Raw genomic sequence first — 16,835 nt, 5'->3', positions numbered from 1 at the left:
TGTCATAATTGAGTTTTTATCTCGACTCGTTTTGCCTAGATAAAATCAGAACGTAAAATTGAAACCTAAAATCATAGAGTTTATCTCATGTTAAAATAATATTAAATATATATATAAAATAATATATATATATATATATATATATATATATACTTATTTAATAGTGTAAATGCATCAATAATATAAATTTTAACTTAATTATAATGCAAAAAATAATTTATCGTCATAATAAAATGTAATATTTACAAACTTTTATCAAACTACATAAATTATCCACCAAAATCTGAAAAAGTACATTCCAAAAGATTATCCCGAAAAACAAGAGTTTCATAAGTTTCTCATGTTCAAAAAAAAAACAAGTGTTTTCATCTTCATCTTCAACTTACTCAAAAGTTCAATTCTTTTACAACGTCATCTTCATTAGTGTATTCATATTTGACTTGATTAAATTCATCTTTAAATGATAAAGATTCTTCAATATTATAACCAACATATGAATGTGAATCAAATTAAAAGAAAACATGAGAGAAGTTTTAATGGGGAAAAATATAAAATGTGCGTTTTAAAATTTGACAAAAAAAGGTAAAATCGGGTCAAAGAATAAAATCCAATAATTTTAAACGATTTCATCGACTTCAGAGTGATTTAAATCATTTAAAATCGTCCCAGAATACGACTTTATGTAAAATGGTTTTCCCCTACGATTTAACATGAAATGCTGACCTAAAAACGTGAAATATATAGAGTTTAATTTTTAAATCGCGATTTTAACAACCTTGATTATGAGGACAAAAATGATAAAGATGCATATTTATAACTATTGAACTCCAACATATCCATAACAAGCACAAAACATAACCCCAATGAGGTATCCATCTTTCTTTATATAAATTTACATACAACTTTGTTTGAATTTTGTAGGATATATGTGAATGGAGTGATGAATCCTTAGTGAGTTATCCTTGTCGTCCAAACAGTTATATGTTATGTTGGACCCTTAATAAGGGATCCTTGATGAACAAGTGGCAATATTTTATGCAAGACCTTTATTGAGTATACTTGCCACCCAAGAGGCTATTGAATGCTAGAACTTCAAATGAAGTATCCTTGCAACCCAAGAAGCTATTGAATGTTGGAAATTCAATAAGGTATCCATTTCAGCTACAAATTTATTTAATTCTGCAAGTTCAATGAAGTATCCTTGCTGCCAAAGTGGTAATATGTTATGCAGGATTTTCAATGAAGTATCCTTGCCGTCCACGAGACTATTGAATTTTGGATCTTCAATGAAGTATCCTTGTGGCCCACTAGGCTATTGAATGCTAGAACTGCAATGAAGTATCCTTGCCGCACACGAGGCTATCGAATGTTGGAATTTCGATGAAGTATCCTTGCCGGTCATAAGGCTATTCAATGTTGGAACTTCAATGAAGTATCATTTCTGCCCATGAGACTATTTAATGCTGGGACTTTAATAAAGTATGCATGTTTTCTACAAGGCTGTTGAATGTTGGAACTTTAATGAAGTATCATTTCCATTCACAAGGATGTTGAATACTGCAACTTCAATGAAGTATCATTGACGCCCTAGTGGTAATATGTTATGCAGGATCTTCAACGAAGTATCCCAGCTTCTCACAAGGCTATTTATTGTTAGATCTTCAATAAAGTATCCATGTCGCCCATGAGGCTATTGAATGTTGGAAATTCATTGAAGTATCCTAGTCGCTCATGAGTCTATTGAATGTTTGAACTTCAATGAAGTAACCTTACCGCTCATGAGGCTATTGAATGTTGTAACTTCAATGAAGTATGCTTGCCATCCACAAGAATATTGAATGTTAGAACTTTAATGAAGTATACTTGCCGACCATAAGGCTATTGAATTCTGGAACTTCAATGAAGTGTCCTTGCCTCCCACAAGGATATTGAATGTTGAAACTTCAATGAAGTATCCTCGTCACCCACGAGGCTATTAAATGATGGAACTTTAATGAAGTATCCTTGTTTCCCGTAAGACTATTGAATATTGGAAGTTCAATGAAGTATCAGTGCCTCCCACAAGATTATTGAAAGCTAGAACTTCAATGAAATATGCTTACAATATCCTTACAATCGAAGTGGAAGTTGAATGTTGGATCCTTAAAAGGTAATTTTAGCCGCTGTTAAAGGTTGCTGTATGATAAGCGATAAGTAATGAATTTGTACTAAGCTCTTTATGAAAGGACTCAAACACCTTAAAGACTCTCTCGAGTAACATCCACAACTTGCTCCACAACATGAACCAGAGAGCCTACATTACCCTTTAGGATAGATGATAGAGCAATCAACCATCGAGGCTAATACGACAAACCCTTGTCTTGCTACGTAGACACAAAGGCTTAGGGGCAACTGTTTTGGGTCATCCAAATCAATCCACGGCCAACCACTCTAGAAGAACTACAATTCTTCCAAAATCTTCTGAGCATACAAGAATTGCCTGGTAGATAAAAACAAACTATCCAAACTCCAAGTACATACAACGACAATCCGCAATCCATGCTTAACAAATAGTAGTTCGTCATTTCTTTCCATTATATACAGGGAGCGTTTTACTCAGTTTTAAATTCAATTTCAATTTTCTTTTCTCCCTCACATACTGATTTTAGTGTTTGAGTGTTAAACTTGCAGGTCAACCCCCTTTCTATCGTATCGAAAATTTAAATCTATTGTTATCTCTAATCATCACTCCATTTCTAATTCCAGTAAATAATATATATATATATATATATATATATATATATATATATATATATATATATATATATATATATATATATATATATATATATATATATATATATATATTTGAAATTTTGATTATTAAACAATTAGATATAAAATGTATACTATATTATATTCATCAATTATTTTTATCTAATATAAATAGGACAGGGTGAGTAACAAAAAAATTGGGAAAAAGAAGAAAACACGGTGGTTTTCAAAATGAAGGTTTTTCAAGTTGCCCGAGTAATTTTGTTTTTGTTGTTATGGTATTCCCAATATTGTGCAGTGGAAGGGAGATTGATCTCAATCCCAACAAAACCTGACCGAAAGGATGCTGCTGCAACTGCCCGTTGGTTGGTCTCTCAGAATTTCTGGGGTGTCTTAAGGTTCTCTCTCCCACCACTTCAATTCTCATTTATTCTTTTCACTTTGCGCTTGATTCATGTTGTTTGTAAATGCATTAGGCCGTTAGTTTCATATAGAAATTGCTTAAACAACTTATTGTTTCTTTGCAGTACTATCTCTATTGATTTGGATGGAGCACCCTTTGCGTAAGCATTTCTTACTCTTATCAAGAAAGATTGAACCTTAGACTCGCAGTTTACACTCGTCTAACTCAACTAACACGTATTAATTAAGCTATTAGACAAACATAATTATTGAATTTTGCAAAAACTTGTTAATATTTAAGAGGGATGTTTATAAATTTATTCATATGCAGCAAAGTGGTATCATATAGTGATGGAGTACCAAACCAAGGCAGTGGCATCCCATACTTCTACTTAACAACTCTTGATCCAACAGCAAGAAATGCATTAAAAGATGAAAGAGCTTCCTTCACGGTCAGTGAGTACCCTCTCGGGACTTGCGGCAAGGTTGACCCGATGAATCCTACATGCTCCAAAATTACTCTTACAGGAAAGGTGTGAGAAAAACAAACTCTATAAATATCATCACTGTAACTACAACTGAATCATTGTGTCGCTATGTTTCAGCTGAAATTGGTTGATGAAAAGTCAGAGGAAGCCGAATTTGCCAGAAATGCCTTGTTCTCCAAGCATTCAGAAATGATCGGTAAATGCATAAAAATCAATTTAAATATTTCTTATCTGAATGGTTGCAAATATTGGTTGTTAGACACTGATTCATACTAACATTCAAAGTTCAATAATGTTTGACAGACTGGCCAAAGGATCACAACTTCAAAGTTTACAAATTGAAAATTGAAAATATATTTTTAATTAATTGGTTTGGTGGTCCAAAACCTCTGACAGTGGAAGATTACTTAAATCATAAAATGTAAGTGAACATAAGATTAAATAAAAGTGAATTATTTCTATGTATTGTTGATTCATTTCTATGGTCTGCAGGAACAATCGTGGATTCATTCTCTCATGGATTGATTCTCTGAATGCTCTTCTATTTGCAACTCCTACTATGGGGCTGTAAATGCACAAATTGCGTTTTCTTTGTTATTTACTTAATATAAGTAATATGTAATGACATTGTGTTTCAAATAGTGTATTTCTTTCTGATGTGAAAAGCTTTTCTAGGCACCACCATGTTGCTGCAAAAGAAACAAAATTTGTTGTAACTGCTGGTAACATGAATATGTTTGTGAAAATATGATATGTATCAATACAAACTGATCCTGAGTACTTGCTTTGTTGTGGCTACTGTATTATGAAAATATTGCAATCATTGGCACACATTTAATCTATCTATTACCTGTTTTTTGTTTTTCTGTAATGAGGTGTAATGTAATTTCATACCTATGTTTTCTTCATGCTGACACAATGTTGCATGGAATCTTTACTAATTGACATACATAAAAGGAGGGTTAAGAGAGATAGTTGATTGATAACAGAGTAGTTGGCATTCTTATATAGTATAGGCACTCACATAACCAATGTTATTTGAAAATATGCAAGTGAAAACATTATGGGCAGGAAGTCTCTTAGAAACATGAAATTCTTCTAACCACCTTGAAAAAATTGAAACATGCCATGATTGAAGTAATCATAGAACAATATGATAGTGTATGCAGTTGATAAGGAAGTTGAAATTTTTGTTTGATTCGCGTCAAACATTCACTTGAACTACAACCATAGTCCATGAGGATGCAGTGGCATCACAGAATATCAGTTTCAAAATCTACCAGCGCTGTTCAAAGATATGGAACTGGTAGTCCTTCTTCTACAGTCTTATATACAATAATAAACACAACCGGTGGCTCATCTCTAGCTATCATCCAATCATAAGGAGAGAGAAATTTATACATATAAATCATTCAGAAGACCATGGCTGGTGTTCTGAGATGGAACTAGAAATACATAGTAAATGAGCAGGAATGCGCTCTTTCGGTGGAGTGGTGAGAGCTTTTGATGCGCAATAAGAAATGACATGTAAGATTAACACTTTAATGTTCAAGTGAGTGAAATTGTAGAGTAGTTTCAGTGTGAGAGTGAGATCATATCTATGAAGAGTGTCTGGTAGAGTTAGAAGAGAGGACATGTAAGACTAGGACTCCAATATCCAAATTAATGAAATTGTAGAGAAGTTGTTTTAGTATGAAAGTGCTTATTCCAATATATTTCTATAATAAAAGATAAAAATGAATCTAAACTGTCTTTATATAAGCTACAACTTATTTATGTAACATATCCTATCTCGTTGAATTTGTAAAAATAAGCTGAAAACAACCAATAAATATGTCTTAAGCTATTTCGATAAATTCTTTCATACAGTCTTACAAATGTTTAAGTTAGTCGACATAAAATTTTTGATAGACAAAATTATAGAGATTATACATTATGGTTTGAAACTCAATGTTTCATGGAACCTTTGCGCCAGTTACAAACAAAATCTATATACATATCATGTACACGTCCTTCAAGACACTACCTCTGAGAACTTGCACAATTTTAACAACAAATGGCCTGAGCCAATTCAAAACAATGATACCAGCAAGCTGTTTAACCCACTGACCCTTCAAGCTTCAAGCTCATGAGTTGGTTCACCTCAGAACCAAATTCATCAGGAAGCTCATTGAAGACATCGCGGCAAAATCCAGAGATCATAGCAGCCATTGCTTTTTCGTAGTCTATTCCTCTTTGCTGGAAGTAAAATAATTGATCTTCACCAATTTTGGACGTACTAGCTTCGTGCTCAACTCTTGCTGATGGGTTCTTCACCTACAAAACAATTGCAATTTCATGAGCAGAAGTCCTGTGAGAAGTTTGTGGACATTACAGACATGGGAAAAAGTGTTGGAAAATAAGGAAAAGGAAACAAAAAGGAAGCTGTGGGAGTTAGCTTGGATAAGGAAAATGCGCATGATAATGCTATAAAAGAAGAAAACAGAATTTCATACTCATTGATGTTTCAACCAACAACCATTAAAGTTACCAAAGTAAAGACCAAACCTTGCAAGAGTTTTGGCATCCTAGTAACAGAATTAAAAACATGCATCTTCAAGCCATATACAATGTATATACACACATCAAAAGTTGTGTTTAATCAAGTATGGAAAATGGGATGATGAAAATCAGGAGCCAAACCCAACATCAAAAAGCTCCAGGATACTAACAACAACCTATAGTGTTCGTCCAGCATCACCTTGATCTAGACCGCATGTAGTAGCATAAGACGTACTGATATTGAGAACTAGAACCCCCATTTAGTTCTTAAAACTTAGCCATATATTTGGCCACAGACCCACAACAGTTGTCAAAACAATTGCCAATTTCTCACCGTGTTATGCTCGTGTAATGCTCATACAAGGTGCAAAAATATGTATGATTTGGAACAGAGTAGTCATTTCTGGATAGCGGCGCGGAGCAACCGACTCCAAAAATGGGATAGCAGGATGGCGTATAGCCAGATGACCTCTCTATTTGGTCATTTTTTTGGATAAATTACATATAATAAATATTAACTATATATAATGTAAAATTAACAAATAACTCAACTCATAATATATTCAATAATCAAAGCACGCATGACTCATGAAGTGCATAAACGATCGTGAAGGAAGGTTAAGGTTGAGTCTCAACTCAAATTTGATTGAAAAATCCAAAATTACCCTGAAAACGCTGTAAATTTAAAGGATAATTTTGGTTTTCTAGAGGGGAAAAGGATAGTGGGCCAGAAACTGCTCTGGGCCGGGACCGCTCTGCTCTACTATCCCGCTATTTACCCTATAGCGACCGCTATAGTGTTCTACACCGCTAAGGCTCTTCCTATTGCGGCCGGCCTCTGTTCCGCTCTGCTATAGCGGGATAGTGCCGCTGTTGGTCGCTATTGACTACTCTCATTTGGAATTTGATATAATCAGGATTTAATGATTCAAAATATTTTACTTAAAAACTTTTTGATTAAATTGAAGGATTGTTGAATAGCGACTACCATAGTTATTGCTATTGTATCCAACACAATCAGGACTAATTTTCTATTCTAGTAATACTTTAAGGATTTCTACCAGAACTTGAAATTGGTCAAGTAAATGTACAAAACTTTCCTTTTACAACTAAAAAGCACAAATACAACTTGACAAGCAAATACAAATTGTCACCGAGGTATGCACGAAGACGGCTACATGATTCCTTATCATTATCATTCAAAGTTATTGATACAATAAATATTAATTAATAATAGGCAAAAATATATCAGAGGTCCTTTAAGTTATTTGGAATGGGTTGATCCTTTAGGTTTTTTTGTAATAACTTGGTCCTTTAAGTTATCAAATGTGTGCCCTATTACCTTTTTTAACAGAGAAAATGTGCTAATTATGGATGCAATTATTTTAAATGGTATGAAAATGATGAAGTGTAACCTGAAATACAACAATCAACATTTCTAAATGTTCAAAATGCAAGAAAAAGGAGGCAGAAATCACCCTAAAGGACCAAGTTGTTACGTAAAAAAAAAACTAAGAGGACCAATCTGTTAAAAAAATAACTTAAAGGCCCCCTAATGTAATTTTACCTTAATAATACTAACGAGTAACCAATCGAATGTAAATATATAATTATCATCAAAGGTTGAATACAAAATAGAAAGGGAAAAAAAAAATGTTACCTGGATGTAAGGATATGTATTGGCAGCTGCAGTATCGCCAATAAGCATGGAATCACACTGCGAAGAGTTTTTCGCATTCTCGGCCTTAGACTGAACCTGAACAAGCCCTCTATAACAATTCCTCGAATGTCCAGCAGAAATACCCTTAGATATAATCCTACTCTTAGTATTCTTCCCTTTATGTATCATCTTCGTCCCTGTATCCGCCTGTTGATAATTATTAGTCAAAGCAACCGAATAAAACTCTCCCACACTATCATCTCCCTCCAAAACAACACTCGGATACTTCCAAGTAATCGCGGACCCAGTCTCTACCTGGGTCCATGATATCCTCGATCTCTTACCAGCGCACAATCCTCTCTTAGTCACAAAATTATATATCCCACCTATCCCATTCTCATCCCCGGCATACCAATTCTGCACTGTCGAATACTTAATTTCAGCATCCTCAGCACAATACAACTCAACAACCGCAGCATGAAGCTGATTCTTATCATAAGACGGCGCAGTACACCCTTCCAAATACTCCACCGAGCTTCTATCCTCCGCAACAATCAACGTCCTCTCGAATTGCCCCGTCTCCAACGCGTTAATCCTAAAATAAGTCGAAATCTGCATCGGACACTTAGTATCCTTCGGAATATAACAAAACGATCCATCGCTAAAAACAGCCGCATTCAATGCGGCGTAATAGTTATCCTCACTAGGAACAACTCTACCTAAATACTTCTTGACCAAATCAGGATACTCTCTAATCGCCTCCGAAATCGAACAAAAAATAACCCCAGCTTTCTCAAGTGTCTTCCTATGAGTAGTAGCAATGGAAACACTATCAAGAACCGCATCCACCGCAACATTCGCTAACCGATTCTGTTCGTTCAACGGAACACCGAGTTTATCGAAGTACCTAAGAAGCTCGGGATCGGCTTCTTCTAAGCTGTTAAGAGAGGGTTTCTTCTTGGGAGCGGAGTAATAACAGATGTCTTGAAAATCGATGGATGGATAAGAGTTGTCAGACCAATTCGGTTCCTTCATTTTGGAGAATTTCTCGAAGGCGTTGAGGCGGAAATTGAGCATCCAATCTGGTTCTGATTTTAGGGTTGAGATTGACCTAATAGTTTCGTGGGAGAGTCCTTTTGGGATGGTGAAGGAATCGATGTCGATGTTGAAGCCGAATTTGGAGTCGTAGTCACGGTTGCGGAGGATTTCGCGGATTTTGTCATCGGAGGAGGTGTTGCGGGGCTCGTAGCTGACGTCGGCGCGGATTTTGAGGGGTTTGTGTTTGGGGATTTTGGAGATTGAGAAGTGGTTGGGGAATTTGGTGAAGGGGGGTTCGCGGGTGTGTTGGGGGTGTATGGAAGAGAGGCTGCCGTTGAGAAGAGAAGCCATGGGAATGGAATAGTTTGTTGTGGTGGAGTATGGAAAGAAGATGAATGTGTGAAATGTGGAAGAGGATTGAAGTTTGGGGAACTTGTGGTTGTCGTGTGGGTAACACGGACTACTAGTTTGTGTGTGTGGGCCCCAAGTAAATTTTAATGATGTCTGAAATGAAATAAATTTTAAATTTTTTTACTATTCGGTTTCGGATGATATGGCTGACTGTTATTCTGTTTTTTTTTTTTTTTTTTTACTGTAAAATTAGTTTACACTAGAGAATTTTTAACCTCATTTCATATATTTTTTACGGGACCATTAAATTAACAAAAATGTCCTTAATCTTTCGTAGATGCATTTTCAGAAGTATCTTTTTTTTGTTTAACGTTGTTTTGTTTCTTAAATGCACATATGAAATCTTCCGTAGATACATCTACGGAAATAAACAAATTTTTTGAAAAAAAAAGTACTTCCGAAAATGCATCTACGAAAATAAGAGACATAATTTGAATTTCGCGCGGTGTATGTGAGAATCATAGGGTGCATCGAGAAATTCTCTTACCCTATTAGTGCATGTCCACTAAATAATAAAATTATTGGATTTATAAATTTTCTAGAATTTTTTAGTGAAACAGCAAAAATTATATACATTAATATATTTAGGCACAAGCAAAAATTATATACATTAATATAAATTCTAATAGACTTGCATCCCCATCGGCCCGAAACCACAAATTGAATTCGATCGAAATTGTTGCCAAAAGGAAAATCCCATGACTCCTTGGAATTAACCCTGCTGAATACAACACAAGCAGACAAAACCAGAGACAATAAAAGCGCCACAGTTGGAAACGACGCATACAAATAACTACTGTAAGCGCTCTGAACCGGCTTTGCACGAAAATTCTCAATACCACTGAATCAGCCGAGACGAACCTCCAATCTAAAAAGAGACAAAGCAAACTCCAGCGAGATCCGCTTCACTCCAACGACGGAAGACCAACAGTCATAAGACTGATACGGATCCACGCCCAAGAACAGCACATCCCTGATGTTCCAAGCCACGAGACAAACCAGAAACTAAAAATACGGAACTATGATCCTAACAACAAGAGATATTCGATCACATAAGGACATCGGATCTGCGAAAACCAGACAACCAACACGAACCAAACAAAAGAGTACATCTTCCCAAACTTGATTGAAACACACTCCAATCAACTCACTTAATTTTCAAGGCTATTAAATCCACCCTAATAACCGAATTTCTGACAAAGACATATGCACCAAAATCACTAGTAATCCCACCGGGAGAGCTAATCAAATCTCCAAATTCTACAACTTTGCTTTCAATAGAATACAACATTGCTCAAGTGCCGATGCGCATCAACAAGCAATAATTCCAAAACCAACACAAGCAACTCGACCAACAACAACATACACCAGAACACCCAAATCTGCTGAACCAAATTGTCTATCCCAACCTGCTGCTAAAGAACTACTCTGAGAACCCCAAGCAGGCTCTTGGATTCACTCTCCATTGGGCAGAATTAATTTTCAGGCTATTACAATTTGAGGTCAGCCACCTCCATGAGTGATTTTTAGCTTCTTCAACCAGCTTTTCTAAGTCTAAATCCTAGTTGCGAAATAATTTTTCATTCCTGGCTTTCCAAATACTCTTAACACACGCAAACCAAGCCACATAAACTTTTGTTGACCCTGTCTTTCCTCCTCCACATAGCCCTTCAAATTGCAAGTAATGGGCAGACCTTCTTTGGGAAGAGAAGTGTTTATTCGAAGCCACTTACACACCTATTGCCATAGGCCTGCAAAAAAAGAACACTCGAAAAAACATATGTGAAAAAGATTTTTCGCACCTACATTCCCCGACACAACTAAGCAAATTTTGAAAAATTACCGCCCTCATAAAGAGATTATCTTTTGTAGCTAATCTATTCTGGAACAGTCTTTGTAACGCCCTGAATTTAATTAATTATTTAATTAAATTATTAAAGGATTTAATTATTGGATTTAGAAGAAGTTTGAGAATTTATCGGAGTATTTGGATTTGTCGGTATTATATTTAGGAGGCGTATTTGAATTATTAAGTTAAAGTCGGGTTTTAGTCGATTAAATCGGAGGAATAATATTAAGAATAATATTATTTATTTAATTGATTACCTTATTGGTTGGGCTTGATGTGTGGTTGTATGAAGTGATAAAGAGGTGTAGAGAATTGGAGCCCAGTGGAATTTATGATAATAATATTATTATTATTATTATTATTATTATTATTATTATTATTATTATTATTATTATTGGGAATAAGGAAGAATATTATTATTTGGTCTATTATAAGAAAACAAGGAAGTAAGAGATTAGGTTTTGCTGGTTTTTATGAGAGGAAGAAAAATAGAGGCACACGGGTTTGGAACTTTGGAAAAGAGATCGTGAAACAAAAGTTGCAGAGATAGAGGAACGAGGGTTTTGGCGGAGAAAGAAATTGATCGTGGATTTCGGGGAAGAAGGCAAAGGCATGCACTCGATCGGATTTAGAGGCGATCTCCAATCCAAGGTAAGGGTGGGGTTCGATCTCTATAACGAGGATTATGATAAATTGTATGTGGGGTTAGGGTGTATAAATTTTACCATGGAATAATTGTCGTTTCCTATGGTGTGTCGAGCTTTATGTGATTAAATTGATTTTGTTGAATGTTGTTGTTGTGCTGGCTGTGGACATGAGTATGGATAGAATCGAATGATAAAAGTATGTCTTTGAATTTGTTGTCCTTATGGGATTATATTTCTATGAGGTAGTGTTGATCTGGAAGTGTTAATTGAAGAAATTACGAGAAAATATGAGAAAACTGTTGGAAATAAATAAGAGGAAGGAGATACTTTTTGGGTGGGGGCCACCAGTACTTGGAGGCAGGCGCCTCCATGAGGAAGAGAGGGGGAGACGGTCGCCCTATAAGCCTGGAAGGTGGAGGACGGTCTTCTCAATGGTTGTGGGGGCCACACTAACTGCAACCATTTGTTCTGTGATTATTTTTATGTGTTTCGTTTTGTGTTGTGGAAAGTGGTATATGCTAATGTAATTGAACCGAGTAGCATATTGTATAAATATATATACATAGGATGAATTGGTATAAATATCATGGAAGTTCCAGCAATATATATTAACCAATGTCTAGTAGAACAAGATTACTAGTAGCAGACAATAGCAGTATGACTCCACTGGAAAAGGTACAGAAAATTAGTGGCAGTATAATTTTGAATGTAGGGAAAGACTAATTATATTAGTGTAATAAAATCTATATAAGTAGTACGTTGGATTTAGATAAAATTAGTATCGAATTGGTCAAATTAGCTGAATTAGGCGGAATAATTAGTTGTCCGGAATTTAATGAAAACTCATGGGGTAACTAAGATTAATTAGTAGATAATTGTAGTTGTGTGTCTTTGTTGAAATTATGTGGAATATGCTGACGTGCAGGTACAGCTGGGTAAGTTGATTCGTCTTGTTTATGGACATTGTTGATTATAGGTCCTATGATCATTGTTGTGTTGATTGTTGAATGTGTGTGTTGTTACGAAATTATCGTTAAGTATGTGCTGATTTTTTTGTTGTTTGGAATGAGTTGTTGTTAATTAAGTTGTAGGTCGAACGACCAATGTTGGATTAAGTTGATGCAATTTGTTGCATGTTCAAGTTTTTGTTTTCGTTGTGGTTGTTCTGGTTGTCGTTGTGGTTGATGTTGCATGGCATACATTGCATTATTTAAGTTGGCATTGATGGCACCCTGTTCAGGTTGTTGAAATGCCTCGATAAACTGACATATGTTTAAGTTGGGAGTTCATCTCCATATGGTACCACATGCATGTGCATAGTTGTGTCGCATTTTAAGTCGTTGTATGAGTTGTTGTTGCTATAAGTTGTGTTGGTTTGAGTTGTGAAATAGTTACTATAATTATTGTGATAATTTGTTGTTGTTGATAGTTGTTATCATAAATGTTGGTTGAAAGTTGTGAAGTGATAATATTTGTATGATCTGATTCTAATATATTGTTTATCATACTTTTGTTTATATTTTTTGATATCTCACCCCTTTTGCTGATGTTTCCCCTACCATGGGAAATGGACAGGTCCTTGAGTATAGTTGTGGATGTTGAAGTATCTTTATGTTGCTTATGATAAGTCGAGAGGGTCTTGCTCTGATATGTAGCACTTGGGATGAGATTATGATTGTATTTGTTATTCTATTGTTGTTGTTATTATTATAGCTGTTGAAATCCAATTCGAATAATAAGAAGTAATTACTGTTGTTTTAAGTTGTTTTTAGTTGAATAAAAGTTGATGAATAATTATAAGTTGAAGTTTGATCTAGTTGAATAAACTTGTGTATGAATTATAATTTTAAAGTTGTAGATGTTGAATGCTATGTATCAAAGATAAATGAAATACAGGTTGTTTGTGGTTTTTAAGTTGAAAATGTAATGCCTCATGTTTGATGTTTAAAATTTTCTGCACTCTCATTTTATTATAATTACCAGGTAGAAAATGGGGTGTTATAGTCTCCACACATGATAAGAAATTTTGAGTGGAATCGATTTGTGTCAAGCCTTAGACTATAAGGGATTAGTAGAATTAGGGACACTAATTATAAAATCCTTATATGCCTCTTTAACAGAGAAGAATCCATAATTTTTCCAATCACCTAGGTCTAATTTATGCACTTCTTTCCACCATTTTGATCCACTACTACTAGCTGGTTCACTAAGGACCTCTATAGTCCCATACCTATTCATCAGAGCCTTGAACCATAATCCAGTTCTTTTCGTTTTAATTTTCCACTTTCGTTTTCCTAATAGTGTTAAGTTGAAATTTTTAGGTTTTTAACTCCCAGATCCCTTCATCTAAAGGCCTACATACCTTCTCCCATTTGACATATTAACATTGAGCTAAGCTTATATATTTTCATGGATTGAATTAATAATTTTTCAATTTTATTTTCTTTTAGTTTTTTTATTCCAATATTAAGAGAGAATGTGCTTTTGTTGCACAAATGTCAACATGGTATCAGAGAGTAAGATTACTTTTAAATCTCATTTCTTCTTTATCTACTCGTATCATCTTTTTATTGGGTCGGCAGAATTTATCCTTACCCTCATTTATCTTTCTTCCATCTTATATGATCAGATGATCTCATTTGATCACATTATTTTTCTCTCTACACAAAATGTTTCCTTCATTTCTCTCTTTGAATCTTTTTTCCTCATCCTCTTCTTCCTGAACGATGGCCACCGTTGCTGGTATCATCAAAGATTTTTCACCTTCTCTACCCATTACACCTCCTACAACGTCTAATCCACTCCGTCTTCCACCATTGACAACCTTCAAAATCTTTCAGATTCAAAATAAAACCCTAATTGCAACTACCAAAATGACGTGTTGAATCCTCTCTTCATGCACCCAGTGACAACCCAAGTCTAGCTCTCGTTTCACCATTCTTGAACAATTTTAGTCCTTCAATCAAAAAACAAATTAGGGTTCATAGATGAAACCCTAATTTGTCCAACTAATTAAAGTTGCACATAAATTGCATGGGATCACTGAGATACAATGGGATCTGGAAAGAGCTTCGCTAAATAGGCGATCAAGGTGATACATTCCCCATCTTTAGCCTACAATAAGAACTTTACACCTTCACACAATGTGAGAACACCATTACACAGTACTTCACCCCCCTCAAAAATCTTTGGAAAGAATATAATAATTTTAGACCTCTCTCTATTTGCACGTGCATCATCACCTACATTTGCCAACTCCTTTCCACCATCAAGGCTTATAGGGAGAGTGAGTATGTCATTCGATTTCTCAAGAGATTCAATGAAGAATACGCTAATGCAAGATCCCAAATAATTCTCATGCATATTTTTCCTTCATCAATAAAATATTTTCTTTACTAATTCAACAAGAATGTCAACAAATCAACCACCTCGACGAAGAATAGATTGTTGCTCACATTAACAAAACTCAATTTTGAGGACAATCCGCTGAAATTGGTTCAAGAAACTTTATAGGTGGAAGAAGAAGGGGAATCAAGATTTGTTCCTACTACAACAAGCCAGACCATACTATAGAGGTATGATTCAAGAAACATGGGATTCCTTCGTACTTGAAAAAGCCTAGTGTAAACCAAGTTTCACAAAAAGACAATAGTCCTTATGAATCCCAAAACACCTATACTGAAGACACTTCCCAATAAAATGATCACATCAACTTCACATCGGACCAACCAAAAACTCTCCTCGCCTTTCTTCAATAGAATTCATCATTGCCATCCTCCAATATACATTATCTTCAGTACAATTATGACATTATGCAAAGTAATTTAATTATGTGTCCATTAACTCTACGTAATGACACTAATCTTAATTGGATTCTAGATATTGGAGCCACATATCATGTGTGTCACTCTAGGTCGTCATTCTCTCACTTTTTACCTCTTTTGATTGTTTCATACAGGCGAATCACACCCTGATGAAGATTGGCGCAACTAAGCTACAAATGGCTTATACATGCTCACCTTTTCTACCATCCCCAATAAGATTCCTCACTATCATAGCCCTAGTGTCAAATTCCATGTTATAAACACTTTTAATTTGTAGCACAGTCACCTAGGCCACCCCTATAATTATACTATTGTTACAATCAATAAAATCTTTCCTTTATGCAATCTTTCCTTTATGCACAGTCACCTTGTATGATGTTGTTTTGTTCATAACTGCTTTTGTAGGTTTTTGTTGTTGTTGTTGATTAATGTTCTCAGGGCCAAAAGATTATGTTGAGTTTATTATATTTTATGTGTAGTGTTTGTTTCACTAACCTTTACTTAAAATATATTCATTTAAATTAACATAGATACTTATAATATACAAATTAAGTTGTATTTGAAAACCAACTTATATCAATCAATGTTTTCCGAAATGCTTGCATCTTATCTTTCATTTCATGCTCTTTTACATATAGAATATGGTATAATGACCTGGCTCCTTCGATACATCACTATCTTCAATTATAGTTAAATTTAAATAACAATAATTAATTAGATAATCTGCCTCGTCATCAAAACTTATAATCGTAATTTTTGTGTGATCTATCATCATAAAAATTACGATGATAAGTGATGATGACGAGGTAGATTATCCAATGCCTTATTGTTATTGAAATTATAATCGAAGATAGCGATGTATCGAAGAAGTTAGACCAATAAACCACTGTCTATATGCAAAAGAGCATGAAATGAATGATGAGACACATGCAATTTGAAAATAATGGTTTCTTTAAGTTGGTTTTAAAGAATAGTCAATTTTCAGTTATAGACTTCTTCATCAATTTGAATGCTTATATTTCTTTAGTGAGGTATTTGAAAAAACAAGCAATCTACATATTATATAATAAACTTTGGGTACTTTCAACAACAGTTATCTATTGTAACTGTTATCAAAAGTAATTTATGTTTTCAATTATTTGTTGTTGTTGGGTTTCAAACTCAATTCCTACGTGTATATATCACAACGATTTATAAGAATAACCATTGTGATATATACAA

At 34.7% G+C, this 16,835-nt stretch overlaps 2 protein-coding genes across 2 annotated transcripts; one reads left to right on the top strand and one right to left on the bottom strand.

The window, feature by feature from the left end:
* Window positions 1-2,940: 2,940 nt before the first annotated feature.
* Window positions 2,941-4,488, top strand: LOC131626256 (uncharacterized). The gene is made up of 6 exons (XM_058897089.1): window positions 2,941-3,152; window positions 3,282-3,317; window positions 3,488-3,689; window positions 3,762-3,840; window positions 3,948-4,065; window positions 4,137-4,488. The coding sequence occupies exons 1-6, from the start codon at window positions 2,986-2,988 to the stop codon at window positions 4,213-4,215; spliced, it is 681 nt and encodes a 226-aa protein (XP_058753072.1). The 5' UTR covers window positions 2,941-2,985; the 3' UTR covers window positions 4,216-4,488.
* A 990-nt stretch (window positions 4,489-5,478) lies between these two features.
* Window positions 5,479-9,349, bottom strand: LOC131626255 (UPF0051 protein ABCI8, chloroplastic-like). The gene is made up of 2 exons (XM_058897088.1): window positions 7,846-9,349; window positions 5,479-5,960 (listed from the first exon to the last, which is right to left on the bottom strand). The coding sequence occupies exons 1-2, from the start codon at window positions 9,232-9,234 to the stop codon at window positions 5,742-5,744; spliced, it is 1,608 nt and encodes a 535-aa protein (XP_058753071.1). The 5' UTR covers window positions 9,235-9,349; the 3' UTR covers window positions 5,479-5,741.
* Between the last annotated feature and the right edge of the window lie 7,486 nt (window positions 9,350-16,835).

The sequence above is a fragment of the Vicia villosa genome, unplaced genomic scaffold (genome assembly GCF_029867415.1).
Source record: "Vicia villosa cultivar HV-30 ecotype Madison, WI unplaced genomic scaffold, Vvil1.0 ctg.000278F_1_1, whole genome shotgun sequence".
NCBI lineage: Eukaryota > Viridiplantae > Streptophyta > Magnoliopsida > Fabales > Fabaceae > Vicia > Vicia villosa.
The sequence above is the reverse complement of the archived record's forward strand: the minus strand, read 5'-3'. Positions and strand labels throughout refer to the sequence as shown.

Excerpts from the sequence above, each read along its gene's own strand:
- LOC131626256 (XM_058897089.1), top strand. The coding sequence starts at position 2,986 with ATGAAGGTTTTTCAAGTTGCCCGAGTAATTTTGTTTTTGTTGTTATGG. Across the intron at positions 3,841-3,947 it reads CAAGCATTCAGAAATGATCG|ACTGGCCAAAGGATCACAAC; the intron begins GTAAATGCATAA and ends AATGTTTGACAG. Across the intron at positions 4,066-4,136 it reads GATTACTTAAATCATAAAAT|GAACAATCGTGGATTCATTC; the intron begins GTAAGTGAACAT and ends TATGGTCTGCAG.
- LOC131626255 (XM_058897088.1), bottom strand. The coding sequence starts at position 9,234 with ATGGCTTCTCTTCTCAACGGCAGCCTCTCTTCCATACACCCCCAACAC. Across the intron at positions 5,961-7,845 it reads ATACATATCCTTACATCCAG|GTGAAGAACCCATCAGCAAG; the intron begins GTAACATTTTTT and ends ATTGTTTTGTAG.